Source organism: Pipistrellus kuhlii, unplaced genomic scaffold, assembly GCF_014108245.1.
Source record: "Pipistrellus kuhlii isolate mPipKuh1 unplaced genomic scaffold, mPipKuh1.p scaffold_m20_p_3, whole genome shotgun sequence".
NCBI classification, from domain to species: Eukaryota; Metazoa; Chordata; class Mammalia; order Chiroptera; family Vespertilionidae; genus Pipistrellus; species Pipistrellus kuhlii.
Genome location: NW_023425529.1, coordinates 43,974,083 through 44,002,079, shown reverse-complemented (window position 1 = coordinate 44,002,079; position 27,997 = coordinate 43,974,083). Strand labels below are relative to the sequence as shown.

At 56.1% G+C, this 27,997-nt stretch overlaps 3 protein-coding genes across 7 annotated transcripts in view; 2 read left to right on the top strand and 1 right to left on the bottom strand.

Moving 5' to 3' along the window:
• Window positions 1-27,997, top strand: part of FIGNL2 (fidgetin like 2) — a 54,876-nt gene that overhangs the window by 14,236 nt on the left and 12,643 nt on the right. Inside the window, exon 2 of one of the 2 annotated variants that reach the window (XR_006742839.1) lies at window positions 13,319-16,245. Coding sequence is in view for 1 of the 2 variants with exons in the window: in XM_036456544.2 (XP_036312437.1) it covers window positions 13,330-15,285 (1,956 nt within the window). In the remaining variant the exon portion in view is untranslated. Of the gene's footprint in view, window positions 1-13,318; window positions 17,791-27,997 lie in introns of those variants that run through there. The other variant, XM_036456544.2, reaches the window with a different exon arrangement.
• Window positions 19,758-20,772, top strand: TMDD1 (transmembrane and death domain 1). The gene has a single exon (XM_036457014.2). The coding sequence runs from the start codon at window positions 19,772-19,774 to the stop codon at window positions 20,750-20,752; it is 981 nt and encodes a 326-aa protein (XP_036312907.1). The 5' UTR covers window positions 19,758-19,771; the 3' UTR covers window positions 20,753-20,772.
• SCN8A (sodium voltage-gated channel alpha subunit 8) overlaps window positions 25,509-27,997 on the bottom strand; it is a 178,920-nt gene continuing 176,431 nt past the window's right edge. For all 4 annotated transcript variants that reach the window (XM_036456540.2, XM_036456543.2, XM_045587995.1 and 1 more), the window contains one exon: window positions 25,509-27,749. In XM_036456540.2, the coding sequence (XP_036312433.1) occupies window positions 26,623-27,749 (1,127 nt within the window). In that variant the 3' untranslated portion in view covers window positions 25,509-26,622. The remainder of the gene's footprint in view (window positions 27,750-27,997) is intronic.

Below are 27,997 nucleotides of genomic sequence, written 5' to 3'. Positions count from 1 at the left end.
ATATTAAAAAAAAAAATTTGGACACAGAGGCAATTTCAAGCCTCTTTGCCCATTAGCCATCTAGCCACCCTTCGGTTACACAGGTCTATTAAGGACTTGGTGTGTGCCAGGCACTGTCCTAGGTGCTTGAACTAGTCCCGGCTCTCATCGAGCCTTCTAGTGGGAACTGGAAAATAGAGCGCCCGGTAGCTCAGCTTATGGTGAGTGCTGCAGAGGCCATCAGGCTGAGGGGACAGTGAGTGGCAGCTGAGCAGAGACCTGAAGTAAGTGAGGGTGTGTGTGAGCCACATGGAGACCTGGGGAAGGTGTTGAAGGCACGGAGCACAGCAGGGTCAAGGGCCCCCGGTGGGCGCAGGCTGGGTGTGGGGCTCCCGAGGAGGCCAGCGCGGCGGGCGGAGGTCCAGAGCTGAGGGGAAGTGGAGCTTTAGGACTGCCAGGCCACAGGATGCCTTGGGTGCTTCTTCTGGATGAGAAAGGAGCCTCTGGGAATGTCTAGGTGGAAAGAATGGCAGGATCTGACGCGCTTTCTAGGTGGCCGCTGTGCTGGGAATGGAGCCTGGGGGACAAGGGCAGAGATGGGAGGTGAGATCGGAGACCACGGCAGACATCCAGGTGAGAGAGGTCGCTGGAGGTGGTGAGAAGGCTGCAGTTTGGGTAGATTTTGAAGCCAGATTCGCTGGTCTGAGGAGAGTCAGAGACGACGCAAAGTTTCTGGCCTGAACATCTGGAGAGGCTGGAGCTGCCATTTCCTGAGAAGGGGAGCTGAGTGGGGGGAGGGGAGAGGTGGCGGTGGTGAGGAAGTCAGAAGTTTGATTTTTATCGAATGTGTCAGTTAAACGTTGGAGTGGAGGGGTCAGTAAGAAGGCTGGGTGCACCAGTGGGGAGTGCATGACAGAAAACCAGGCTGGAGAACCACTCTCAGGAAACCTCAATGCAGAGACGATGGTCAAGGCCACAGACTGGAGGGGGTCCCTCAGCAATTCATGTGGAGAGAAGACCCGCAGACTGAACCCGGCTCTGCCAGGCTGGGTGGGGGCGAAGGCGGGCAGGGCAGAGGCTGAGGAGGAGAGGGGCGGGGAGCCTCGTGTGGATGGTCCAGAGAGCAGGGCTGTCCGCTGAGGCTGCTGCTGCTGAGCTGAGGCCACTGAGGACTGAGCCTCAGACTTCACGGCGTGGCCATACCCCACACGTCCTGCCGGGCCCCAGTGCCCGGTGTGAACGGCTGTGTGGGAGGGGGGGCATCAGGGACGGCAGTGTCGGTGTCTTTCAAACGGTTGTGCTTTTTGTTTATTTGTTTTTTTGTTAAAAAGTAAGCAAAGAGCAAAAGGATGTAGTTGGAGGCGGGTCAAGAGACGGTTTTGAACACCACCTCCCCCTCAGTGTGAGAATGACCGTGTGTTTGTGGGCCGATGAGATGAAGAAGAGGGGAGATGGGTCATGCAGGAGCCGGGGGAACTGAGGGAACAGCATCCTTGAGTGCTGAGAGGGGATTGGATCAGTGCAGAGAGGAAGAACACCCCGTTCTTGCTGTCAGGAGGGACTCTCTCCGGCTTCTCCCGGACAGCGAGGCACCGGTCAGGGCGGGGAGGAGGCATAGGGAGCAGGGCTGCCAGGGGCCTTGAAGGATGGGCGTTAGTTGCGAGAGGGGGGGCCCTTCCTGTGGGGGGGGGCCTGTGAGCAGAGCTGGCTTTTTCTGGATTTCTTCAGGGCCTGTGCGTGGAGAGGAACGCAGGCTGCTGTGTTTCATTATTGGAGGGATCAGAGAAGCCTGGGACTTCCCGCCCAAGACAGGAGAGAATTAGCCAACACCTGTCCTGACCCCTGACCGTTCCCACTCCTTGGCGCTCATAGCATGCACCCCTTCCCCCCACCCCCAGGTGCTTCCCCACCTTCCTAAGTCTTCCCCCAGCTCCAGGCTCACCATGTCTCCAGCCAAGGAGAATAGGGACATGGAAAAGCGGGTTCAGATTCTTGTGCATGGACCGCCCCCCCACACCGGGCTCTACTCAGGGGTCTGCTCCGCAGTCCGTATCCTCGCCTCACCACAGCCTGTGGAGGGGAAAGCACTGCTCAGAGGGAGGAGGCCCAGGAGGCCCCATCTGGACCGGGGCAAGCCACACCTCCTCTCCTGGACTCAGTGTAATGTCTGTAAACGTGTCACTGAGGTGGGTGTTGCGGGCAGTGAGTGAGTGATGACGGAGAGCCAGCACTCCCGCTCAGCTCTGGTCCTCCGCCTTCACGGCAAGTCCATGAATATACCCCAGTGCTTCCCATCCAACACACCCCTTTTAGGTGCTATCCTGACCCCCCCCTCCAAAAATAGCGTCCACTGAGAACTCCCTCCCCTCCCCTCCCCTCCCCTCCCCTCCCCTCCCCTCCCCTCCCCTCCCCTCCCCTCCCCTCCCCTCCCCTCCCCTCCCTTCCCTTCCCTTCCTTCCCTTCCCTTCCCTTCCCTTCCCTTCCCTTCCCTTCCCTTCCCTTCCCTCTTTCCTCCTTCCCTCCATCCCTCCCTCTCTCCATCCCTTCTCCCCCCCTTACTTCCTTCCCTCTCTCCTTGACCACGACCACTTACGCCTGATCTTCTCAGTTACACAATAGAGTCTGTGAGGACAGTTCGCAGTTTGACCCAGTCTTGCATCTCTAACACCCGGCAGGCACTCCGCCCTCGGTGCCGGCTAGGAATGGGCCAGGACAGGATGGGGTGGGGGTGGGGGTGGGGGGGACGGGGACAGGAGGGGCTGCAGAAACAGGCTGCAGCCCTTGCAGTGAGTTTGCAGCTGCCTCTCTGGCTAATCCCCTAAACGTTCTGCTGGGCCAGTACCGGGCCCAGCCGGTCCCCCAGGCGGGGCTGTGCAGGCCCAGCTGTGCTGCGGGCAGAGCTTTCCCTGTGGTGGGTGCCAGGGCTGTGGCAGGTGACTGGTCCGGAGGAGCCCTTTTGTCCCCCCTCACCCCCTCCGGCAGGGCAGGGCCCACGGGTGGGGGAGCAGTTGTGAGCACTGGACAAAAAGCCGGGGACAAAAGGCCTGTGGGAGCCGCGGTGAATAGATTAATGAGATTTCCATACGAGGGCCAACAATGGGATTCTCCTCTCCAGCCCCTTTGTTCCGGGCTGAGATAATGGAGCCCTGGGGAGCCGGCCGAGAGGGGGCTGCAGCAGCCCCGGCTCCTCACTGGCCCGGAGCCGCGGGCAGCTGCCCCGCCTCCCCGCCCCGCCCCAGCCCTGCGCGGCCCAATCCCGCCCTCCCGTGGGTAATGGAATTCTGAATCAGGATTTCTGTGAGCTGGGGGAGGGGGGCCTCCTTAGAGAGGTGGAGGGGGTGTTGGCATGGCACGGTTGGGGTCTCTTACTGCTGCTTCCAGTGTAAAGTTTACTTTAAAAGGTTCAGAGAGAGAGAGAGAGAGAGAGAGAGAGAGAGAGAGAGAGAGCGCGCGCGAGCGCGCGCCTGCAATCCACCTTCTACAGCAGCTGTCTCACTTGACAGCAGAAGACAGTGAAGCTTACAGAGATTGGGCTCCTGCCCAGGCCCAGGGACAGCTCGGGGGTTTGCTGCCCTGGGTGTCAGAGTGGGGGCGGGGGAGGCGTGTGTGAGGGAAAAACAGTCTCTTGGTGCTCACACTGCCCGGCTTCACTTCTCACACCAAATGTGTGGGTTTCCACACCAGCCAGTTCTTTTTTTAATTTAATTTAATTTAATTTAATTGATAATTTTACAGAGAGGAAAAGAGAGAGGGATAGAGAGTTAGAAACATCGATGAGAGAATCATCAATCAGCTGCCTCTTGCACACCCCCCACCGGGGATGTGCCCCCAACCAAGGTACATGCCCCTGACCGGAATCGAACCCGGGACCTGTTAGTCCGCAGGCCGACGCTCTATCCACTGAGCCAAAGCGGTTTCAGCCACACGAGCCAGTTCTGCAACACCAGCTGGGTGTCCTACACATTTAGCTGAATCCTGACACTATTTACCTGGAGATGGCATCAGACCCCATAGGCCCGTGGTCGGCAAACTGCAGCTCGCGAGCCACATGCGGCTCTTTGGTCCCCTGAGTGTGGCTCTTCCACAAAATGCCACGGCCTGGGCGAGTCCATTTTGAAGAAGTGGCGTTAGGAGAAGTTTAAGTTGAAAAAATTTGGCTCTCTAAAGAAATTTCAGTCATACCATTGATATTTGGCTCTGTTGACTAATGAGTTTGCCGACCACTGCCGCAGGCTAAGCAGTGGTTCTCAACCTTTCTAATGCCGTGACCCTTCAACACAGCTCCTCATGTGGTGGTGACCCCCAACCATAAGATTATTTGCTACTTCATAACTGTAATTTTGCTACGGTTATGAGTCGTAATGTAAATATCTGTGTTTTCCGATGGCTTAGGCTCTACAGCAGCCGTTCTCAATCTAGAACCGCTGGCACCACCTCCCGGCACCTCCACACGTTCACCGCCCAGAACCTCTGTGTTTTTGTGGAGGCTTTACGACTAAACCCCTGGCCACTGGCGACGGAGCTGTGCTCCAGCACTTCTCCTTCCTTTCCCCGGAGGTGGGGGTGGGCTGGGGCTGGAGGTTCCCCATCGGAGGGTTAACTATAGGAGCTCCCCATCGCCCTCAGGCCCGCTGCGTGGAGGGCCCGCCCTCGGCCCCTGGGGCCCGGAGAGGCCGTGGGGCTGAAGTCGGTGCACTGAGTGTTCTGGCCATTTGTGAAGTGGAATCGCTTCTCATTGATCCCGGAAAACTTCCTAAAAATGAGGGGCGAGGTGTAAGGAGTTTTGCACTGACTGACTGTCTATCTAAGAATTCCTCCCGTTACCATTTCCTGCTCGCCTGAGTCTGAGGGACTGCACTCGGCCGGCCGGGGAGTCAGGTGGGTCAGCCTCTTCCGTGCAGAAGGGCACGGGTCTGCCAGAAAGCTGCTCCGGAGCCTGGCTTTGCTCCCCGGAGCGTGCGGCTTCAGGAAGTTACTTTTTCTCCCGAGTCCAGCCGCCACCAGGGAAGTCCTGTCTGCCCAGCCCAGGGAGCTGAATACCTGTCAGATGGCAGGTCTGCAGGAAAAAGACAGCTCTCCTGGCTGTTTGCCATGAGAGGACACAGATGCTCCTGCCTGGGGGCCACAGGCAGCTGGGACCCCTTCCTCCCCCCAGAAGGTGCTTCCAGTTGCAGGTCCACAGGGTCACTACACAGCGTGTGAGGCTCAGCCACACTCCCGGCAAATACAGACATGGGCCGAGGAGAAGACATAGGCAGGTCATGGCCTCTGGCTCTTCCCTGAGTCCTCGGGGGCTGGACCAGGGACGTAGTGCAGCCAAGAGAGGGCCTGGGCTCCTGCTCAGCCTGCTGCCGTCAGAATCCTGCTCTGTAATGTGATGGCTGGATGACCTGGGGGCTGTATTAATCTCTCCGTCTCCCCACCTGTAAAGTGGGAATGATGACAGTGGCATTGACCCCCTAGACCTGTTGTGAGGGCTACACGAGGTAGCACAGGGCCTGGCTCTGCCCCCCGCGGGGGGTGCTGGGAAATGGCCCAGGACTGTTCCATCCTATCAGCTGGGATGAAGCTCCCTCACAGAGCATTCTCCAAGTTACCTCAGCCCCAAGGGGGAGGGCCTTGTTCAGAGCCCCTCAGTAAGGACGGGCCATTGCTCCTGTTCTTAATTGTACCATGTATCACACCACTTTGTACCCGCTCCGGGACCGCGTACTTTACATACATTATTTTTTTAAATCCTCAAGATCGCTCTGCAAGGCCTCTGTCACGCCCTCTAACAGATGGAGACACTGAGCTCCCGGGAGGGCAGGCACCCTGACGAGGATCGCATTGTAGAATAAGTGAGTCTGGATTCAAACCCAGGTCTCCCTGATTCAAAGCTCACTCCTGTCCCCAAGCCCCTGGGTGAACCCTGAAGGAGGCTGGATCTCCTGGGAGCTCCCTCATGTGGGAGGCTGAATGGGAGGGGCTTGTGAGCTGGGTGCAGAGTAACTGTAAGAGCCTAGGTGTGGGGCTGGGAATCAGCAAGCTCTGCCCTAACCTCTCTGAGTGGGGGGGGGGGGGGGGAGCGGCAGGAGAAGGAAGGCAGAGGGGAGGCTGGTTGTGTCAGAAAGCACCCCGCTGAGTGTGCACGTAAAGCCCCAGAGAGGTGAGACAGCGTATGTGTGTAAGTGACAGGCACAGACATGCACACGCGCCCGCTGCCCAGTGTGGGTGGCGTAGGTGTGAATGCAGGAGTGTGCCAGGCTCATGCGGGCCAGCGATCTCAGCCTGGCTGCAGGAAGGCAGTCTCACCTCCTCCAGCTCCCATCTTCTCCCCTTCCCTGGGCAGGGGCGTTCTGGCCAGACCTTTGTTCTCCCCTCGGAAGAGGCCCGAGGAAGTCTTGGGATCAAGTGCTTTGTGACTGAGTTTAAAGTTGCTGACTGGCCCTCTGCTCCCCAGTCAGACCATTAAAGGCTCTCTGACAGAGGCCAGGGCACTGCGTTGGGACAGCCATCTGAAAGGATCTCGAAAGAAGGGGAAGAAAGAGGGGCTGGTAGCAAGTGGGGACTTGGGGTCCAGGAGGTCTTTTTGAAGACCGGAAGCAGTTATGCTTGCCGTGGGGAGGGAGCCAGGGCATCACAGCGGGAAGGAATCCTTAGTTAATGAGGCGAGATCCCAGGCTGAACCAAGATGGGGTCAAGGGCTGGGGTGGATGGACCCTCAGGCTTCCTGCCTGCAGCGTGGATGTAGGCACAGATAAAGGTGCAAGCAGAAAGCCAGAAGCGAGGGCAATGTGCCCTGGGTTCAAATGGAAGAGAGTTACCTAGAGTGGACGGCCAGCATCCGAAGGGGTGGAGGGTAGAGACCAAGCGGGCTGGATGAGCTGCAGGGACAAGGGCCCCTGTGGATAGGATGAGGAGCGGCTAATCCTGGGATGGATGAGACAGAGGGGGGTGGTCGCTGGGACAGGTTGGAGAGCCACACCTGCTGGGTGGAGTGGTTCAGTGCTGATCCAGGCTGAGTGCTTGGCCTTGAGGGTGGGGACATGAGTGAAGAGGAGCAGGAGGGGTGAAGGAAATGCCTGTGGGCCCTCCCAGACACAGAGCCTTCCTTACCGCGTCTGTGGAAGTCCTTCACATTATTCCCAGCTTACTGTGTTCGGGGAAAGTGCTGTCATCAAATATCTTTTCTCCAAAGGAAGGAGCCAAAACACAGATAACAATGAATAGGAGGCCCCCCCCCCCCAAAAAAAAAAAACCAAGTTCAAAGGTCCATGTGGTATTACAATGGGGTGTGTGTGTGTGTGTGTGTGTGTGTGTGTGCGCAAAAGCAGGTTTACAGTTTGTATAGAAAATACAATAATTATCAAGTAATACAATAATAAATTGTGTTTCCAGTACTCACAACTGCAAACCCACTTTGCCCCACCTGATCTGTATTTGCATAACTCCGATATTCCCTCCTAAGACCCTGCAGCCAGCCCCTTGTGAGTTCTGATGTCCCCGGAGGGAGATCACCCTGCCGACACCAGGCAATGCCTCTGTTCTCCGAGGACCCTCCGTAGGACCTCCCCTCAGCTCTGCTTTCTTGTCCTCAGAGTTCGGGGTGAACTCTGAAGGCGAAACAACCTTAAAAACTTTCCTTTCTTAAGCGTATCTGTGGCTCACGCCCGCCCTAGGGCGGTGGGGATGAGATAAATAGTTTTAGTTTAGATCCAAAGACTGCCCTCTCCCATTGGTGCCAGGTCACGGCCTTTGGAGGTGGTGCTGCCAACAAACGGCTGGCTGTACGCACTGGCAGCTGAAGAGAACCCGAGAAGCCACTTGCTTGTTTTCACCTTCTTCTTCTACCACGGCCCCTCCACACACCTGCCTCCAAGCCTTTGGTGACATGATATTTGTTGGTGCTCCTTCTAGGCTTGCAGTGTATGATTATGTAGGTTGCTCAGTGCACCTGAGCACTATTTCTTTATATATCTATATATCTATATATATATATATATATATATCTATCTATCTATCTATCTATATATATATATATCTATCTATCTATCTATCTATCTATCTATCTATCTATATATATATATATATATATATATATATATATATATATATATATTATTGTTGACAGTATTAGAGAGGTCTCCCAGTAGCCCCCTCTGCTCAGCCCCTACTCCCCATGTAAGCTTTCACCACACTATTTAAAAAAGATATTTATTGTTGAAAGTATTACATATGTCCCCCCGCCCCCCATTGACCCCTTCTAGCCCACCCTCAGGCCTTCACTACCCTATTGTCTGTGTCTATGGGGTATGTATATATGCATACAAGTTTTTTGGTTAAATCTCTTCCCCCTTTAGCCACCCTCCCCCCCACCTTCCCTCTGAGATCCCACAGTTGGTTCCATGCTACTATGTCTCTGGATCTGTTTTGTTAATTAGAATCCACATATGAGTGAGGTCATGTGATCCTTGTCTTTCTCTGACTGGCTTATTTCGCTTAGCACAATGCTCTCCAGGTCCATAGTGTCTCAGAGGGTAAGCGATCCTTCTTTTTTACAGCTGCATAGTATTCCATTGTGTAAATGTACCACAGCTTTTTAATTTCTAAAAAAATATATATTTTTATTGATTTCAGAGAGGAAGAGAGAGGGAGAGACAGAAACATCAATGATGAGAGGGAATCATTGATCAGCTGCCTCCTGCATGCCCCCCCCCCCCCATTGGGGATTGAGCCCACAACCTGGGCACTTGTTTATTTATTGAGTAGGGGCCCAGTGCTCGAATTTGTGCACCTTGAAAGGAATTGTGGGCTGTGAGGCTGCGGTGGACACAGTGGTGGGTCTCCGCCCATCCTCTGCACCCCCACCTGGCATGGTCCCATCTGCTGGCAGCCTTTCTCCCACTGCCACTGCTCAAACCCACTGACAGCACGGAGCTTTGGGGGCTGGTGCCAGCAGCGGCTGCTGCCCTAATCATCCTCAGGAGCAGGGAGAGGTGGAGATGCCCTGAGGGGCCTCCCTGATCGCCACTCAGGAGCAGGGGGAGGTGGAGAAGCCCTGAGGAGCAACCGGGGCCAGCAGCTGACACTCGCACCCGCTGATGGCACTGAGTGATTGGGGTAGTGCCAGGCACTGGCAGTGGGTGGCAGCAGGTGCAAGCGCTGGGTGGGATCATGGTGTGTGGGAGTAAAGAATTCTCAGTAACCACCAGAGGCTGGCTCCAAAGACAGCGATCGGTACCCCACCTTAGTCTGGCAACCCTTCTCACCTGCTCTACCATCCGCCACGGCTGATGCCCACCATGTTTCATGCTCTGCCACCTGCTACTGCCACCCGCCATGTTCCCTTGGTGGTCAGCGCAAGTCATAGGGACCAGTTATTCTGCCATTTGTTTTATTTGCATATTAGCCTTTTATTATATAGGATAGGACGGTAACCATTTTGACAGGTGTGAGGTGATATCTCATTGTGGTTTTAATTTGCATTTCTGATTATTAGTGACTTTGAGCATTTTTTCATGCTGTATTGGCCATCTATTGGCCATCTGTATGTCCTCTTTGTAGAATTGTCTGTTCAGGTCCTTTGCCCATTTTTAAATTGGACTTAATTGTTGACTAGTATGAATTCTTTATGTATTTGGATATTAACCCCTTATCAGGTGTATCACTGGCAAATATGTTCTCCTATACAGTGGGGTCTCTTTTCATTTTGATGGTGGTTTCTTTTGCTGTGCAGAAGCTTTTCAGTTTGATGTAGTCCCATTTGTTTAGTTTTTCCTATTTCTCTTACCCTTGGAGATGTATCAGTGAAAATTCTGCTATGTGAGATATCTGAGTTTTTACTGCCTATGTTTTTTTCTAGGATTTTCATGGTTTCATGACTTACATACTGAATTTATCTCGTGTCTGGTGTAAGTTGGTGGTCTAGTTTCATCTTTTTTTGCATGTGTGTCCAGTTTTCCCAAAACCATTTGTTGAAAGACTGTCTACGCCATTGTATGTTTTTACTTTCCTTGTCAAATACTGACAGCAAATGGTGTGGGTCAATTTCTGCGGACTCTGTTCTGTCCCATTGGTCTATATGCCTGTTCTTATTGCCAGTAACAGACTGTTTTGATTACAATGGCTTTGTAGTATAGTTTGATAACCAGTATTGTGATCCCTCCAACTTTGTTCTTCTTTTACAAGATTGCTGTGGCTGTTTGGGGTCTTTTTGTTAGTTTGTTTGTTTGAAGCCCTCTTTCTTAAGGTGCATGATTCACATCATAGACATAGTAGATATGTAGATTTATTATGACAATTTTCAAGAATGTGGCAATAAATTGTCTTGAGGAAGGGACTAGGGCCTATGAGGTAACCCAGGCCCGCCTTTCTGAATACACTGTGCTCTGTACCTTTAAAGGTGTTGGAACCCTCTACTAGGGGTGTCAAACTCAATCAGAGAAGGGGCCAAAATCTAAAATCCAGCCTAAATCGCGGGCCGAATGGTTTACTGAACAGTCATAAACTGTCATTGTGATGGAAACGCAGCGGAGTGCAGTGATGACAGCGCGGTGCGGGCCACATTGCAAGGCCTGGCGGGACGGATTTGGCCCGCAGGCCTTGTGTTTGACACATGTGCTAGCCTGTCTGGTCAACTTGGTCCCTCACCATTCAAAGTCCAGTAAAGACACCACCTCCTTGGTGAAGCCTTCTCCACCAGGTGCAGCATGTTCCCTTGAGCCTTAGAGCTCTTGGGACACACCTGTATCTTCCCACCTCACAAAAGATGTCTGTCTTCATCTGGCTGAACCGTCATTCACCTTGCAATCTACCCCCCTCACCCCAGCATAACATTTAGTATTTGTTTGAGAAAGAATATGGAAACTGTATAAGGTTAACTTACCTTATTAAAAGCTTAGATTTGAGAAATACTGATCACCAAAACTCTCTCTAGTATGCCATTTAGTGTTTGAGATTCTACCCTTGGATCAGGCTAACTCATTGGCGCCATGTGCCCAGAGAGTGCTCGTCCCCAGGCCGAGTGGCCTGACTACGGTTTGGCTCGTGCCTTGACTGGTGCTGAGGGAGTGGGAGAAACAGCCATTAACATTTCTGTGTGGCATGGCTAAGAGGACATTATTACACCTCACAGGCTTGCTTCCTGAGGTCCATGAAAAATAAGCCCTGTGATCTCTGTACAAGGAACATTTTGCTTCTTTTGAGTATAGCAGTGTTTTTTACTTTGCAAAGTGAGTTATTTGATTACTGTGAAGCTAAGATGTGCACTTAACTGCAATGCTGCAAACTAACTTTCCCCCAGCTCCCCTGGGATATGATTTATCTATTCTAAATGACCTCTCCGTATTGTGATGAACATATTTTGGGAACCAGACAGATGGCAACACTTGCCCTGGGCACACAGCCATCACGTGCAGAATTGGGTCTGGAACCCATGTGCTCTGACCTTATCGGGCAGAGACTAAAAGGAACCAAGTGGAAAGGAAGCGAATGCTTCCAGATCAGCCTCTGGGATTTCCGAGGGATGGTGCAGAACTGCCAAAGACATCTATGTCCCTCACTTCAGGCCCCAAGGGGGCTCTGGAGTCTCTAGGAAGATGGAGGTGAACAGAGCACGTAAGATGATCACACTGTTGGGCCATCGGTCAGGGGCCCTGGGCAGGCCTCTCCTCATTACACAAGCTTAGTAGCTCCTTAGTGCCTCCCTCGCACATGGCGGGTGTGCAACAAGCAGCCGTTACTGAATGATCCCCACTGGGCTTGGCTCTTCCCAGGGCTAGGATGTTATCCCTTCACTACATTAGGTCTGGAAGGCAGGACCCTTGTATCCTAGTCAGGGCTGGGGTGGCCAGGATAAAATAGTGCTCATTGCCTACAAGATGAAGTTAGTTGGTTGCCAGAGGGAAGGGGGTGGGAGAAGGCAGCCCCAATATATAGTGACAGAAGAAGATCTGACTTTGGGTGGTGGGTACATGATGCAATATACAGATCTTGTAACATACTAGGTAAAAACCTACACCTGAAATCTCTATCATGTCGACCAATGTCACCCAATAAATTAAATATAAAAAAAGGTGAAGTTAGAGCCCAGCATGTCCTTTCCAGATCCCTCTTGTTCTGAGGGAAGTATTCTCAGATAATTTTAACCTGGACAAGAGGGGTAGATCCTGTACTGCAAGCATGTCAAACTCAAAGGCTAACAGGGTCAAATAAAAAAAGGTTTATGTGGGCTGCAAAAAAAACAAAAGCAAAACTTCAATTTTCATAGATTTATTTCAATAGAGACATGCTGAATACAAGGGCTGAAATAAATGAGTAATCGTTAACATAAAATAGAACATTTTAATAAAAATTAATATTTTTTCTTGAACATTAACAGAAACTGAATAACTGCACAAATTAATAAACATAATGCAAATAAACCCACTGTTCTCTGAAAGCGAAGTATTTCCTGTTGTGCACGCTAAACAAGTCAGTACAAGACTAATGATGTGGCAATCGGCTGCTAAAATACTTGCTGCTAGTATTAGTGGAGAGAAATGGTGAGCCTGTGGTAAAGCACATATGGGAAATGAATGCAACACGATTATAGTAATCAGTCATTAGTGAATGTTGTAGTTTGTTATTAATAATTACTTGTAACAGGATATTATAAAAATTAACCAGTTAGCTGCTTTATACATCCAAAACAGGATATTGGAATATCTTCCATATGCGCTGGAATATTTTTGAATTTAAGTTACCATAATTTTCTTTACAAACCCAGAGATGTCACTAACAAGTCTAATTTTAAAATTGGGCGACCAGCCGAGACCGGTTTGGCTCAATGGATAGAGCGTCGGCTTGGGGACTGAGGGGTCCCGTGTTCGATTCCGGTCAAGGGCATGTACCTTGGTTGTGGGCATATCCCCGGTAGGGGGTGTGCAAGAGGCAGCTGATTGATGACTCTCTCTCATCGATGTTTCTAACTCTCTATCTCTCTCCCTCTCTGTACAAAATCAATAAAATATATTTTAAAAAAATAATAAGATTGGGCGACCAGAGTTGATATGCGACAATAGATGTGCATGGTGTGTGGGGAAGATCATGAAATTATTAAAATGTTTCTTCCATATCGTTATATTGGCTGGGCCGCAAACATATTCATTGTGGGCCACATGTGGCCGGAGGGCCCAGTTTGACATGCCTGCTGTACTGTGTACTTGATTGGAGAAGGTTCCCAGGAGGGCGGTGGGTGCCGGAGAACCAGCCGGGCCAGAGCTGCAGTCTCAGTGTTGGGCAGGGAGGTCGGTGGGCAGGGAGGTCGGTGGGCAGGGAGGTCCACCCAGAAGGACCTCAGAGCCACCTCTCTTTGCAGCTCTGTTGAAGATGCACTGGACACCGGAACACGCCCAGCCTCTCAACCAGTGGCCGGAGCAGCACCTGGACGTCTCCTCCACCACGCCGTCGCCAGCCCACAAGTTGGAGCTGCCCCCTGGCGGTGGTCGCCAGCGCTGCCATTACGCTTGGGCGCACGACGACATCTCGGCGCTCACGGCCTCCAACCTGCTCAAGCGCTACGCCGAGAAGTACTCGGGGGCCCTGGACTCGCCCTACGAGCGCCCCGCGCTGGGCGGCTACGGCGACGCCGCCTTTCTCAACGGAGCCAAGGGGGACCCCGAGCCCTGGCCGGGGCCGGAGCCACACTACCCCCTGGCCTCGCTGCACGACGGCCTTCCCGGAACCAAGCCGGGCGGTGGGGGCGGCTCGGGGGGCCTCGGGGGCTCCCCGGTTCTAGCCGGGAACCTGCCTGAACCCCTGTACGCCGGCAATGCGTGCGGGGGCCCGGCGGCGGCGGCGCCGGAGTACGCGGCCGGCTACGGCGGCGGGTACCTGGCCCCCGGCTACTGCGCGCAGACCGGCCCCGCGCTGCCCCCGCCGCCCCCGGCCGCGCTGCTGCAGCCCCCGCCGCCGCCCGGCTACGGCGCCCCGGGGCCGCTGTACAACTACCCCGCGGGGGGCTACGCCGCGCAGCCGGGCTACGGGGCCCCGCCGCCCGCCCCCTACCTGCCCTCGGGGCTGGCGGCGCCCACGCCGCTGCCCGCGCCCGCCGCCTACGGCTTCCAGGCCGCCGCGCCGGGGGCCGAGGCCGGGGTGTCGCTGAAGCGCAAGGCCGCGGACGAGGGCGCGGAGGGCCGCTACCGCAAGTACGTCTACGAGCCGCCCAAGGCCCCGGCGGCCGACGGCGCCGCCTACCCCGCCGCGGACCCCGGCGACGGCCGGGGCAACGGGTTCCGGGCGAAGCCGCCGGGGTCGGCGGCGGAGGAGGCGTCGGGCAAGTTCTCCGCAGGCGTCCCGCTCAAGGCGCTGGGCTCCCCGGGCTACGGGCCGCCGCTCGAGCCCTTCGAGAAGTTCCCGGAGCGCGCGCCCGCGCCGGCTCCCCGGGCGGCCTTCGCGCTGCCGGCGGAGGAGCCCCTCAAGGCGGTGGACCCGTCGGCGCTGGAGCTGGCGACGAGCAAGATGCTGGACCGCGGGCCCCCGGTGCAGTGGGCGGACGTGGCGGGCCACGGCGCGCTCAAGGCGGCGCTGGAGGAGGAGCTGGTGTGGCCGCTGCTCAGGCCGCCCGCCTACCCCGGCGGCCCGCGCCCGCCGCGGACCGTGCTGCTCTTCGGGCCGCGCGGGGCGGGCAAGGCGCTGCTGGGCCGCTGCCTGGCCACGCAGCTGGGGGCCTCGCTGCTGCGCCTGCGCGCCGCCGCGCTGGCCGCGCCGGGGGCCGCCGAGGGCGCGCGCCTCCTGCAGGCGGCCTTCGCGGCCGCGCGCCGCCGCCCGCCCGCCGTGCTGCTCATCAGCGAGCTGGACGCGCTGCCGCCGCCGCCGCCGCCGCGGGAGGACGGCGCCGCCGCGGGCTCGCTGCTCGCGCCGCTCCTGGCCTGCCTGGACGGCGGCTGCGGCGCGGGGGCCGACGGCGTGCTGGTGGTCGGCACCACCTCGCGGCCCGCGGCCCTGGACGAGGCCACCCGCCGGCGCTTCGTGCTCCGCTTCTACGTGGCGCTGCCCGACGGCGCGGCCCGCGGGCAGATCCTGCAGCGGGCGCTGGCCCGGCAGGGCTGCGCGCTGGGCGAGCGGGAGCTGGCGGCGCTGGTGCGGGGCACGCAGGGCTTCTCCGGGGGCGAGCTGGGGCAGCTGTGCCAGCAGGCGGCGGCCGCGGCGGGCCTCCCGGGGCTGCAGCGCCCGCTCTCCTACAAGGACCTGGAGGCGGCCCTGGCCAAGGTGGGCCCCCGCGCCACCCCCGAGGACCTGGACTCGTACGCGGAGTGGGACAAAATGTACGGCTTCGGACACTGACGGCGCGGGAGCCGCCGCCCCCCGCTCCCCGGTCCCGGGAGCGGTGTCTGGGCCCACCTGGCTGGGAGGGCGCTGCCGAGTGATGAATGTGGGGAGGGAGGAAACGGGGCTGTGGGTGGATTTTTTTTTTTTTTTCCGTGAGAAGGAAAATGCTTCTGCTAGGCAGATAGATGCCATATGCGCTGTGTACTCAGGTTTTTTCTATTTATTGTGGACGGGAAGCTCGCCATCTCAGCCCCTCGGACGGGCGTGTCTCCCTGGGGCCTAAGGAACTCTTGCGCTGGCTCTCACCACAATTCTTCTGTCTTCTGGCTCTCTGGATGCCTCCCTCCTTCTCCTCCCCTTCCTCCTCCTCCTTTTCCTCCCCCTCCTCCCCCTCCTCCTCCCCCCACTCTCCCCTCTTTCTTTGCTTTCGCTTAAGTTTTCTCTCTCTGCCTTATTGTCACTACCCCACCCCTCATCCTGGCCCAGCCCCCTCCCCCCCAACTCCCATCCTGGCCCAGTTTCTCTCTTGCTCCTCCCTCCCTATCTCCATCTATCACCCTCTGCTCTGTCTCCATCCCTTGCTCTCTAGCTTCCGTGCCTCCTGTCCTTCTCCCTGCCTCTGTCCCTCTCATTCAGAGACTGCACCGTCCCTTTGCAGGAGGTCTGGAGCCCAGCGGCTGAGGAGGAGGGGAGGGGAGTTCCCTCCCACCCGTCACCCAGCGGAACCTTGGGTCTGGGGGAGGTGTCAAGCAAAAGCCACCCAAAGAAGGGTTTGTTATTGTTGTTTGTTTGTGAGGGGAAATCCCAGGAATGTAGCTTGTTTAATATGTAGGCCCCTTATTTTTGTAAGATGTGTAGAACTTGCTGTTTTTCTTTTTCTTTTGACAACTCAGGAAGAAACTGACCTCAGAAAGAATGTTAGACTCAGGCTACTCTCCTGTGCGATCCCACCACCCACCCTAACCCTCAGGAGACGTAGAAAGTGAGACTGGGGTGGGGAAGGGGCGAGGGGGGCCAGATCCACACGCAGACCCTGCTCTTCCTGGGGCAGACGGAAGCGGAATGTACTTGTAGGCTTCCTGCCCGGCCCGGGGCTGTAGACAGGGGTGTTGGGAGCGTGTTGTGGGATTTGAGAGCAGGTGAGTCTTGTCCCCTTTCTGCTACGCATCCAGCTGGGTCCGGCTCTCAGCTCCGTGCTTTCTATGAAGGGTTAACTCGCCCACTTCCTGCCCCAGACCCTGAGAGGCCCCAATGGGGGGTGGGGGGGACAGAAACAGAAAGTCCTCAGAGAGGTCAGCTCACCTGGCCATTGACTGACCAGGCAGAGGCCTCCTGTGTGCAGGCCATGGGGATTGCTCTGCAGGGAGAGACAGTTTGGGCACAAAACTGACTACAGACCCAACCTTCCCTGTCTGCGCGGAGGCTCCGATGAGGGGTGAGCAGGAGAGGTCCTGTGGGGAAGTATTCTTTTCTCATTCTAGGGTCCCAGGTCTGGAGGGCAGGCAGTGGGAGGGGGCAGGCTGCTTTATTCTGACGTTGGGGGGGTCTATTCTCAGTCACACCCACACTTCCCACCAGAGAGGCCCAGGCTTGGGCTTTCTCTGGGAACCGTGTTCCCCCTCTTCCTACCAGCTTCCCTGGATTGGGCATCAGCCCTTTGCCACCTCCCCCTCCGGAGCCCATTTCACCACTGTGGCCTTCGGTCCAAAGCTGGGGGGAACATGCCCTCACCCCTTCTCTCCCACCCCAGCCTCCCTCCCCGATCCCTGCCTGCCCTCACAGCTGCTACAGTCTCTGTACCACCCCCCTCCCAGCTGGGAGGTGTGCAGGGGGGCGTCTGGGTGCCGGGGTGCAGAGGGCTGCACTGGCCTCACAGAGCGGCCAGGAGAGCTGCTCTGTGCTCCCTCTCACCTGGTCTCTTTCTGGCCAACCTCTCCATGGAGCCAGCTGTTTGCAGGCCTGCTGCCTCAGAAGCAGCGGGTGGGCTGCAGGAGCCAGGAGTGAGGTTCTCAGGTGTGTGTATGTATATGGGGGGAGGGCATCAGGGAAGTGGGTGGGGATCCCTCCCTTCCCTTCAAGAGGCAGGCAGCTCTGGGGGTTGGAGGGGGCCTCATTGATTGAGACCCCCCCCCCCCCCACCTCTCCTACTGGCCTTGGGGAACTTTGCACAAGGAGACATCCCCTAATCTGCTAGCACCTACCTCATGGGCACTGGGTTGGGTGGGGGAAGGGCAGGTCCAATTCTGGCGATGTTGGGGGGGGGGGGCATACCAAAGAATCCAGGGGCAGGGGCTGGGGGAGGACAGACACAGCAGGCTGGCCCTCCCCTTCCTCCACCCAGGTTGGGGTTGGGGTCCTCTCCTCCAGCTGTAACCACTTCTACCTCATGTTGCTGTGTGTTGTATACATGGACGTATTTATCTCCTGTCTGAAGATGCTCTGCAGTTGTGGTCTGTCTACCTCAGAAGAGACTGTATTTTAAAAGAAAGTATTACACAGTATTAAAGCGATGACATGTGGTTTCCGGAGGATTTCTTGTGTGTGTGTGTGGGGGGGGGTAGCGAGATGTGGGGAGCCCTCTGGGGAATGCATGGGCACCCAGGCCCAGCAGGGCCCTGGGTGTGGTGCTGTGGGTGTTACTATTCCTTCAGCAAAACATGGCTGTGGAGCCCCTGCTGTTCAGTCTGGCACAAGCAGGGCCCACAGGCGCTGGGCCCTGCAGCCACCAGATGAGAGGCCATAGGCTCAGGCTCCGAAAAGCCCTGGGAGGGAAGGCTCTCATGCTGTTCTGAGCTCTCAGAGGCTCTGCATTGGGGCAGACTCGTATCCTCCAGCTCTGAGGCGGGGGGGGGGGGGGGGGGGGGGGGGCGCGGGAAGGGGAGAGGATGACGACAAAGAAAGGCTTACACGTTTGTTGAATGAATGAATGAAGGAATAAATGAGTGTATGGAGGGAAAGTGGGCAGAGTGTGGAGATAGAGAAATTCTAGTCTTAAGGTCCCAAGATCCTTTATCCGCCACCAGTTACCAATCCCCAAACTACCTGACAACTCTGCATAAACTGGGAGACTGATACAACTAGGAAGGAGCAATCGATGTGTCTTTGTCACATGGATGTTTCTCTCTCTCCCCTCCCTTCCACTCTCTCAAAAAAAAAAAAAAAATCAATGGGAAAAAATATCCTCTGGTGAGGATTAACAAAACAAACAAGAGTGCCCAGAAAAGACCCTGACTCACAATGGGGTGTCAGAAACACTTCCTGGACAGTAGGAGGTACAGCCACAAAGAATGGAGGCTGGCAACAGCACCCTCCATGTGATTTGCTCTAAGAGCAAAAAGAGGACGGGAGCAGTGAGGCTGGGGGAGGCCCCAGGAGTCCTCCCACGCCCTCTGGAGGCTCCATGATGAATGGTACGTATGTGTGGGTGGGTGGGTGGGTGGGTGGGACACAACTGATTTGAAAGTTAATGCCCACACTGATTGAAGAAATCTTGGCCAAAGGATGCACTGGTTGCTATGGGGACAGTAGATGGACTTTACAGCCCGATGGGGGAGACAATGAAAGGGCAGAGCTGTAGGAGTAGATCGGAGGGAGGCAGGGAGGGCTTTCCGGAAGAGACCTGCCAGCTGAGGAGTGACCCAGGCAGAACAGAGTGCAGCCAAGATGCAAAGGAGCCCGGCCATTGGCTGGAGACCGAACAGGTAGTTTGGGGAGCCAGTGGGTGTGGAGGGAGGCGGGGGCTGGAGGAGGAGCTTGCCTCACCCAGCCAAGCCTGAGTGAAGGTTTGGCTGTCCATGTCAGGGGATGGGAAATGAGTCTAGAAATGGGTAGTATTTAGCTGGAAGGCAGAGAATTCAGGTATTGATTGGATATCAGAGAGAATGGAGAAAGAGCTAGGGGTCTAGGGCTCCTGGTGAAGGATGAGGAGGGGCAGGGTTAGGGTTAGAAGAGATGCCAGGGACGTTTTAAAGTTAAGGCCTTAGTGGGGCAGCCCCTCCCAGTCTGGGGTGCTGGGGAACTCCCAGTTCTTAGATGTAAGAGCCTCCGTCCTTTTTTCTTTCTTTCTTTTTAAAAAAAATCTATTTTATTGATTTTTTACAGAGAGGAAAAAAGAGGGAGAGAGAGTTATAAACGTCGATCAGCAGCCTCCTGCACATCTCTTACTGGGGATGTGCCCGCAACCAAGGTACATGCCCTTGACCGGAATCGAACCTGGGACCTTTCAGTCCTCAGGCCAACGGTCCATCCACTGAGCCAAACCGGTTTCGGCTAGACCCTCCGTCTTAATTCCTGTGTGCTGGGAGATGGCCCTCCAACCAGTCACTATTGGAAGCCCCCTTCCAGGTCCTGGGGTGCTGGGCTCCCTCGCCCCCATTGCTGAATGTGGAAGCCTCCCCTTCCCGTCACCCTTGGGTGTTAGCGCCCCTCCCCTCCCCTCCCCTCCCCTCCCCTCCCCTCCCCTCCCCTGCGCGTTCGGAGCCCCTCGTCACGGCCGCGGGCCATGGCGGCGCCGGCTGCGGGCGGGGCGCTGGGCGCGGCCCTGTGGGCCGCGGCGCTGGTGCTGGCGGGGGCCTTGGACGCCATGGGGCCGCACACAGCCGTCCGCCTGGCCGAGCTGCTGACCCCGGAGGAGTGCGGCCATTTCCAGTCGCTCCTGAAGGCGCCGGACCCGGACGTGGAGGAGGAGCTGGCCAGGCTCTCGGAGGATCGGTTGGCCCGGGCCGAACCGTCGGGGCCCGCGTCAGGGGCGCCGGGCCGGCGGCGGCCGCGGCGGGAGGCCACCGACTCCGAGGTCTCCGACGGCTGCCGGGAGCGGCTGGCGGCCTGGCTGGCCGCCGAGGCCCCGGCCCTGCCCTGGGACCGCGTGGCCCGGGCCCTGCGGCGCTGCGGCCGCCCCGACGTGGCCCGGGAGCTGGGCAAGAACCTCCACCAGCGGGCGACGCTGCAGCTGCGCCAGGCCGGGCAGCGCTACCTGCCGCCCGGCGCGCCCCCCGCCCCGGCCCCGGCCCCGGCCCCGGCCCCGGCCCGGGCTCCGGCTCAGGCCCCGGTCCCCGTTGCACCCCTCGCCCCGGCCCCCGCCCCGCGCTCCCGCCGCGCCCCGGCCGCCGAGCCCAACTGGGACGCGCTGGAGCTGATCGTGGAGCGGCTGCCGCAGGCCCCATACGAGCGCAGCCCCGCAGGCTGGGCCGGGCCGCTGGCGCTCGGCTTCTGCGCCGGCTTCGTGGGGTCGCTGGGCGCCGGGGCGCTGCTCATCCTGCTCACGCTGTGGGTCACGGGCAGCGACGGCGACGGCGACGGCGATGGGGATGCGGTGCGGCTCAGGCCCGGGGAGGCGCAGGGCCGGCGGGAGGCAAAGCCGCTCCTGACTGAAGAGCAGCTGGTGCAGCCGGAGGCCTGGGCCTGGGCTGCACCAGGGCCGGGTCCTCCCTCTCCCCGGTGCCCCCGGGGAGTGGGCACAGTTATGGGGCAGGGATCCCCGTGATGTATTATAAAAGTTACAAAACTCGCAAAGGAGGGAGCGATCGGTTGGTTTGTTAGTTCGTTGAAAATGATGGCATGTTCAGGGGCGGGGGATGGGGGGGGGGGAGGCAGGCCCTCCCGATGCCTGTCAGCCTCATTCCTTACTGTGAACACATTCTTCCGCTAAGAACTACCATTCATGGAGCACCAGCCAGAGGTGCGCCCACTCCCAGGGTCTGAGGCCTCCCAGCTCCTCTCCTCATTCTGGCAAGGCCTCCTGAAGGCCTACCAAGAGCCCCAAACCGATCCCACCCCCCTGAATGCCTGGCCACTGCCAGACCAAGCCCTGAGGCTGGGTGAGCCCTCACACAGACTGCTCAGCTAGTGTCCCCTCCCCCAGACTCCCCCGTCCCAGGGGAAGGTGTGGGGTCCTGCTGGGGGGGGGGGGAGTGCGGGACCCCCCATCCACCCTGGGCTGAGGGGCTTTGGTGTGAGAGCAAGGACAGAATGACAGGCCAGGCCAAGAGGAGAGTTGAAAACAAGATTGACGTAACCCTTTATTGCAAATTCTAAAGTAAAAAGATGTACAGTACAAAGTAAAATTGAAATTTCAGACTATAAACTTCCAATCCACTGACACATTCTCATTTCTCAAGCAGTTCTGCCATTTCCGCGTGAACGGAACCAGGGACGAGTTGAGGCGGTGAGGGGAGGAGATACAGCAAGGGGGGGAAATTAAGTGTTCAGGATAATCACAAACCCCAGAAGCAAGGGAAAGGAAAGGTGTTTTCTCGACCTGCTGTCCTGGTGATGAGAAGCGGGAGTGGCTGGAGCAGTGCAGTTTAGAATGGCTCTCAGAATAGCAGCATTTATGGTACCATCGCGTCTTCCTTACGTCCACGTACTACGTCGCCCTTCCCTAGTGCCTTTGCCTCGGTATCTCAACACGCTTCGCACAGCGTTTAGGTGAAGCCTCACAACACCCCTGTGAGGTAGGTCAGTATTATTACCCCCATTTTACAGATGGGGAAACTGAGGCACAGAGAGGTTAAGTGACTTGCCCAAGGCCACACAGCGAGCCAGCGGTCGAGCTGGGAATGGAACACAGGAGTTCTCTGTCCCTTTTCTGGAACCACTGGACCCCGCTCCCCTTTACCTATATACATTCTTCACACACACACACACACACACACACACCACAAGTGCACACCCACCCACCCCACCCCCCTTAGCCTCTATGTACAGCGAACAGGAGTGGGGGGACCAGGGCAGGGGGTGCCTTAGCAGCGTTGTAATGGAGGAAATCTCGGTCATCTTAGAAGGGGAGCCCAGGAAAGCACAGAGCTGAGCCACAATGCAGGCTCTGGGCAAACCTTGGGCCCCTCCCCACCCAGACCTCCTCTCCCCTCCTGCTGTCCCACCCGGCTGGCTGGCTGCAGCCAATGTGTTAGGGGTGGGGGTACCTGAAAATGAATGAAGCTTTTTGCAAAACTTTGGGCAACATCTGAGAAAAGAAAGAGGCATTGTTACCGAAGATGCCCAGGACTCAAGTCACAAAGTTGTAACCCGTGGCAACCTCACCTCCACAGCAGGCCTGGAGGCTGGGGACCGGGGAGGATGGGGACTGACCTACCAGCCGTTTCTCTGCAGAGTGGAGCTACTGGAGCAGACAAGAGTGAGCACTTCAGAATCCTCCTGAGAGTGTTTCTGGGTCGGGGGACAGGGCCTCCAGAGGGCTGTCCCCAGAGCAGGGCAGGGCAGGGCGAGGGAAGCCCCTCACCCCTGCACACACGTGAACGAGACCAGCCCTGGCGTGCTGGCGTACCTGTGGGTGATGGAGGGCAAGGCCCAGCACAGCTAGCAGAGCGGAGGCTGCTGGGCACCGTGCACGCCTGAGCTTGGGGGCATTGGTTAGATATTTTTCACAAACTGGTGAAAAAGGCAGAAGTAAGGCCAGCCCATGGGGTTGGCTGATATCCCTGGGGGCTCTGCCAGCTGAACCGGTGAGGAAGGGGTCTCATGGGCCTGTAAGCACCAGCCTAGGAAGGGGGGACACATGCAATGGGTGGATGCGGGGTGGGTGAGGGGGTGGTGAGGTGTCAGGACCTTGCTTTTCTCTCCAATCTCTACCCCTCAGCCAGAATGTGGCCAGCAACCCTGATCTCTGTCCCGTTCCTCTCCTTTCCCCAAATGTGCCGGGGTCCCAACTCCCAGGCCCCTCCCAGGACCCGAGAATTGGGAGAGTCAAGCAACAAACACACACAGCAAGACAGGCTTCCCTTGTAGAGTAACAAGGGTCATTTTTTTTTTTATTACGGCTCCTTTTTGGCTTATAGCAGTGATGTTCGTATTGTCCTGACTCATGTAGAGCAGTGTCGGCCCCATGCATTCACTGACACACTAACCTTCACTACTGGTCTTGCCCAAGGTCACATGGGTGGCGGCAGGAAATAAAAGCACTCTGGGCACTGTCGTGCCAGGGGCTCGGCCTGGGGGTCCCTCTGCTCTCTCCCAGGCCCACTTCCGAGGCCCACGCAGCCCGGGCTGGGAGTGCGACGTGCCGACTCCCGTCTGCTGCTCTCGCCCTCGGCTCTGCTTTACCCTGTGGAGTCTCCTCCTCCTAAGTAACAGAGAGAGTGAGGAAAGAGCGGGAAAGTGCCTTTCACACAAACCAGCAACTGCGCCAGCTGCTGCCCGGTGGCTTCGGCTCTGCTTTTTACATGAACGGCATCACACACGTCTTTCTGCTTTTTGTCCTTTTTTTTTTTTTTTAAAGGTGGATTGTGGAGTATAAATACTGCACCAAGGACCTGGCTACAAAAAATAAATATTTATATCATATTTATACATCTATATATTTATATATATGTGCCGTGATACTGTGGCTGCTGCTGCTGCTTTTTCAATTGGCTTCGTTAATATTTGGCAAAGCGTTGCCACTGACCCACTCCGTGAAGATGTGCAGAAGCGCCACCACTGATTCTTTTCCGCTCGCTGCCTGTAGACTGCGGGTGTAGACTGCTGGTGATGTGTCATTCACTACCAAAGAAGTGTGGAGCAGGGCAGGTGAGTGAGTGAGAGCGAACGGTGGGTGGGTGGGTGGAGGGACCGTGGGGAGGAAAAAAGATGGTGGGAAAAGTTTGGGGAAAAAAAAAAAAAGTGAGACTTCAGACAGAGTGGTTGTGGCTTCTTTCCTGTGAAGCTGGCTGACGGGTGTCAGGTACCAAGGCCCGCGTGTGACTGAGAAGAGAGCCTGCCGGGCTGGGGTCGGGGGCTGTGGGGGAGGGAATAGGTCAGATATAAGAAAAAACTCATTCATATGTTCTAGTGGCTTAATAATGTCATTAGCATGAGCCCTCGGGGTAGCGAGTGGCATCTCGTAGCTCTCTTGCCCATCTCGGTCCTAAGAAACAGCTCTGAAAGTGTAGCCAAATCTTGCATAGAAGTGGTTAGAATTTATTGCACATTGGAACAAAAATATATATTTGTGTTGTTTTGGAAAAGACCATTAGCAATAAAAAATTTTTTGTCTGTCTGTCTGGTTCGGGGATGTACATTGGCTGACAGCGTCTAAGTTCTAAGAAAGAAAGAAACGTATAAAAAATAAAAGTAAACATGACAATGGCATAAGCCAGAAGCCATTTCCTATTTAATCCGTTAATAGTTTGTATTTACAAAAAGGCATGCCAGTAAAATAAAATGATATATTACAGTATTTATAGTTCTCTCTTTAAAAAAAGAATAACCACACATGCCAGCTTCTGTTTTGTGCTGTTTTCGGTGTAACCTGTACACGTCACTATGCGTCTGTCCTAGCCGTCAGCAGGGTCACCTAGAGAAATGCCTCTTTGGCCTCGGGCTGGGCGCAGTGGCACCACAGGAGTGGGGTGACGAGAGCCGGCCCGCGTCCAGCGGTCCCAGACAGAAAGCTCTGCTTCCCAACTCGCTGTGGTCTGCTCTACGCAACACTAGCCAGGCGGAGCACATCCCGAGTGCTTCTACTGCAAGGCAGATTGGTGTGTCTGGTTATGGGTCCTTCCCCCTCTCTGGTATAAGGTTCGGGGAAATTCATTTTGGTTTGGTTAGCAAGCTCAAGTCTCTCCTCCTGCTTTGCACAGACTTCCTGACACATCCCACGGCAGCGTCTCGGCTTTGACATCTGGGACAAGAAACCCCTGGACGAATAGAATCTGTCTTCCCCAACGCAGGAGGCGGGACAGGAGAGAGGACGCCCTCCCCCGAAGCCGCTCTGGCCATGAGCAGGTTGCTAAGCAGACAGCAAAACGGGCTGGGAGGGGAAGCGCTGGGGGAAGCCGGAGCGTCTGAAGGATACATATTAAGTTGCTTTCTTGTGAGAATCAGTGCAAGAGAGAAACCAAGGGGGCTTGATTCAGAGGAGGCTCCATCGCTACCTCAGGTCCCCCCGGCGATGAGTCATTCTAACGATTACATGAAAGAAACCAGGGCCGCAGCCTAAGGGAAGCCCTGCTCGGGAGGAGATGGGATGGAGGCGGGAGGAATCATGCGGTGTGTGAGCCTGGGACAGCCCCTCTGTGGAAGGGAGGCCTGTTCGGAACGCCTGAAGCCCTCTCCGTGTGGACCCACGCCCAGAGGGAGCCATGATGCAGGACATGAAACCCAATGGAGTGAGCGCCCCTCAGCCCCCAGCGAAAGGTGGTGCAAGCTCCCCGTCACCCCCTGAGGTCTCGAACTCTGAGTAGCGTTTACCTCTATCCCACACAAGCGTCAGTCCTCCAAACAAACGTTTGATTTTTGTGTTTAGCCCTAGGATTTGGTATTACAGTGTCATTATTAATACAAGCCATTTGAGATAAAAATTCCCCCACGTACGGGACACAGAGCAGCATTCAACAGTTCATCTTTCCAAATGTGCAACAATGGCTGTAGGAGATGTCTGTTAAACATAGACACACACGGATCCATCTGCTTGTTGGACTGGGTTGGTTTCTGTTGGAAGTGGTCAATTGGTCGGTTATGTTTCCCTATCGGGTGTATGGAAGGCTTCTAAGAATTCAGAGAGAATTACGGTGGGTGTGGAACTCTTACCATTTTGTTTTTCCAAAGACAGTGAACGGTTGCAGGGCTGGGTCCTGTCCGGAGGCTGGCCCGGTGCAGGGGGCAGGATCGGCAGCGCCCTGAGGCGTATGGTTCTCATGCACGGCTTCTGGTCACGGCATGCCATCATGCAAATCATTTCCACGCATTGAACGAGCACAACGTTTGGCATCGGCCTGAGCAAGTCCTCCTCAGCCTGAAGAAACCTGATTGTGTTCCCCCACCCGTCTCCAAACCACGTGCAGCCCATGTGGAGAAGATGCGGGTTATGTCAAGGAAACGGACAATGACATGGGCGAAATGTGAGTGTGTGTGCGCGCGTGTGTGCGTGTTTCCTTTTGCTGCTTAGCGTAACTAATGTAGGAATGCAAATAGAGTTTGCGTGAACAAACGAACTTTTAAAGTGATTACTTTCTGCTTCTGAGAATCAACAAAATGAAAAAATAAAATCCGTTTGGCTGCCACGGAAATGTGCTGGTCCCGGCAGCCGCTCCCCTGTGTGTGTGTCCTGTGTAGTGTTGTCCTAAGTTGCATTGACTGATGTGGAACATGCAGTAACCACCTGCCCAAGCGTTAGAAAATCTGTGAGTCGGGGGGCGGGGGTCCTTGGCCCCGGGGGCAGGTCACTGCTCAAGATGCAACCACGTTACATAGTAAGCAGACTACGTTTGGTATAGATCTTCAGGGTAAAGTGTCTCCGGAGCTGTTCTGCACTGATCGTACCCGGGAAGTTTGTAAACAATCCTTCACTCGCAGATTCTAAATCTGTACGATCTTAAACGTTTTGCTTCCCTCTAACCCTTGGGTTCTTCCGAGCTATTTTTGTCTTCTGGCTCTTTCCCTTCTTCCTTCCTCCGCCCGCTGCTGCTTCTCCTTCTCGGGCTTGGTCACGCTGTCGTAGGAGGGGAGGGAGGCGGTGGACGGGGTGCTCTCCTTCTTCTCGGGGCGCGTGCCCCCGTTCTCCAGCTTGTTGGAGCCCGTCTTTCTGCAGATGAAGCCCCGCCGTGCGAGGTGTCCCCGGTAGGCGCGCTGCAGGACCACGGCCGACACCTCCTCCTGCTTGCGCCGCAGTGTGGTTGTGATGGGCTCGTAGGACACTTTGGAGGGATTGGATGCCACGAACCGCTCCTCCATCTGCTGCCGCAGGATGTCCAGCTCCCCGCTGTCCCCCAGGACCCGCTTGGTGAAGGCGAAGAGGATGTCCAAGCAGTGGATGCGGTCCCCGCTGACCATGGGCAGGTCCATGGCGATGAGCTCGATGGTGTTGGGCTTGGGCACGCGGAGAGGGTGCTCCAGGGCGTCCGCGAAGTCCGCCAGCTTGCAGTACTCGATGAACTGGGTGGCGTCCGGGTCGAACTTCTCCCAGATCTCGTAGAAGGTCTCGAAGTCGTCCTCGCTCAGGGGGTCTGCGCTCTCCTCCGTGGCCACGCTGAAGTTCTCCAAGATGATGGCGATGTACATGTTCACGACGATCAGGAAGGAGATGATGATGTAGCTCACAAAGAAGAAGATGCCCACCGAGGGGTTCCCGCAGTCTCCCTTAAAGCCGCTGCCAGGGTGCTCCTTGTCCAGGCTGCAGTCGGGCGGCCGGTTCAGGATGGGCAGCAGCAGGCCGTCCCACCCGGCGGAGGTCGTGATCTGGAACAGGCAGATCATGCTGTTGCCAAACGTCTCGAAGTTGAACATGTCGTCGATGCCGGCCTCGTGCTTCACGTAGGCGAAGTTGGACATCCCAAAGATGGAGAAGATGAACATGACCAGGAAGAGCAGAAGGCCGATGTTGAACAGAGCGGGCAAGGACATCATTAAGGCAAAGAGCAGGGTCCGAATCCCTTTGGCGCCTTTGATCAGACGCAGGATGCGCCCAATGCGGGCCAATCGGATGACTCGGAATAGGGTTGGGGAGACAAAGTATTTCTCAATTATGTCAGCCAGGAACATTCCTAAGAAGAGGAACAGAAGAAGGTATGTTATTGAGAATGGAGACATATTTTCTTTCTTTCTTTCTTTAAAAAAAATATATATATATTTTATTGATTTTTCACAGAGAGGAAGAGAGAGGGATAGAGAGTTAGAAACATCGATGAGAGAATCATCCATCAGCTGCCTCTTGCACACCCCCCACTGGGGATGTGCCCGCAACCAAGGTACATGCCCCAGATCGGGCATGTACTCTTCAGTCCGCAGGCCG

What these genes read in the sequence shown, in the direction of transcription:
- TMDD1 (XM_036457014.2), top strand. Translation starts at nt 19,772, where the DNA reads ATGGCGGCGCCGGCTGCGGGCGGGGCGCTGGGCGCGGCCCTGTGGGCC.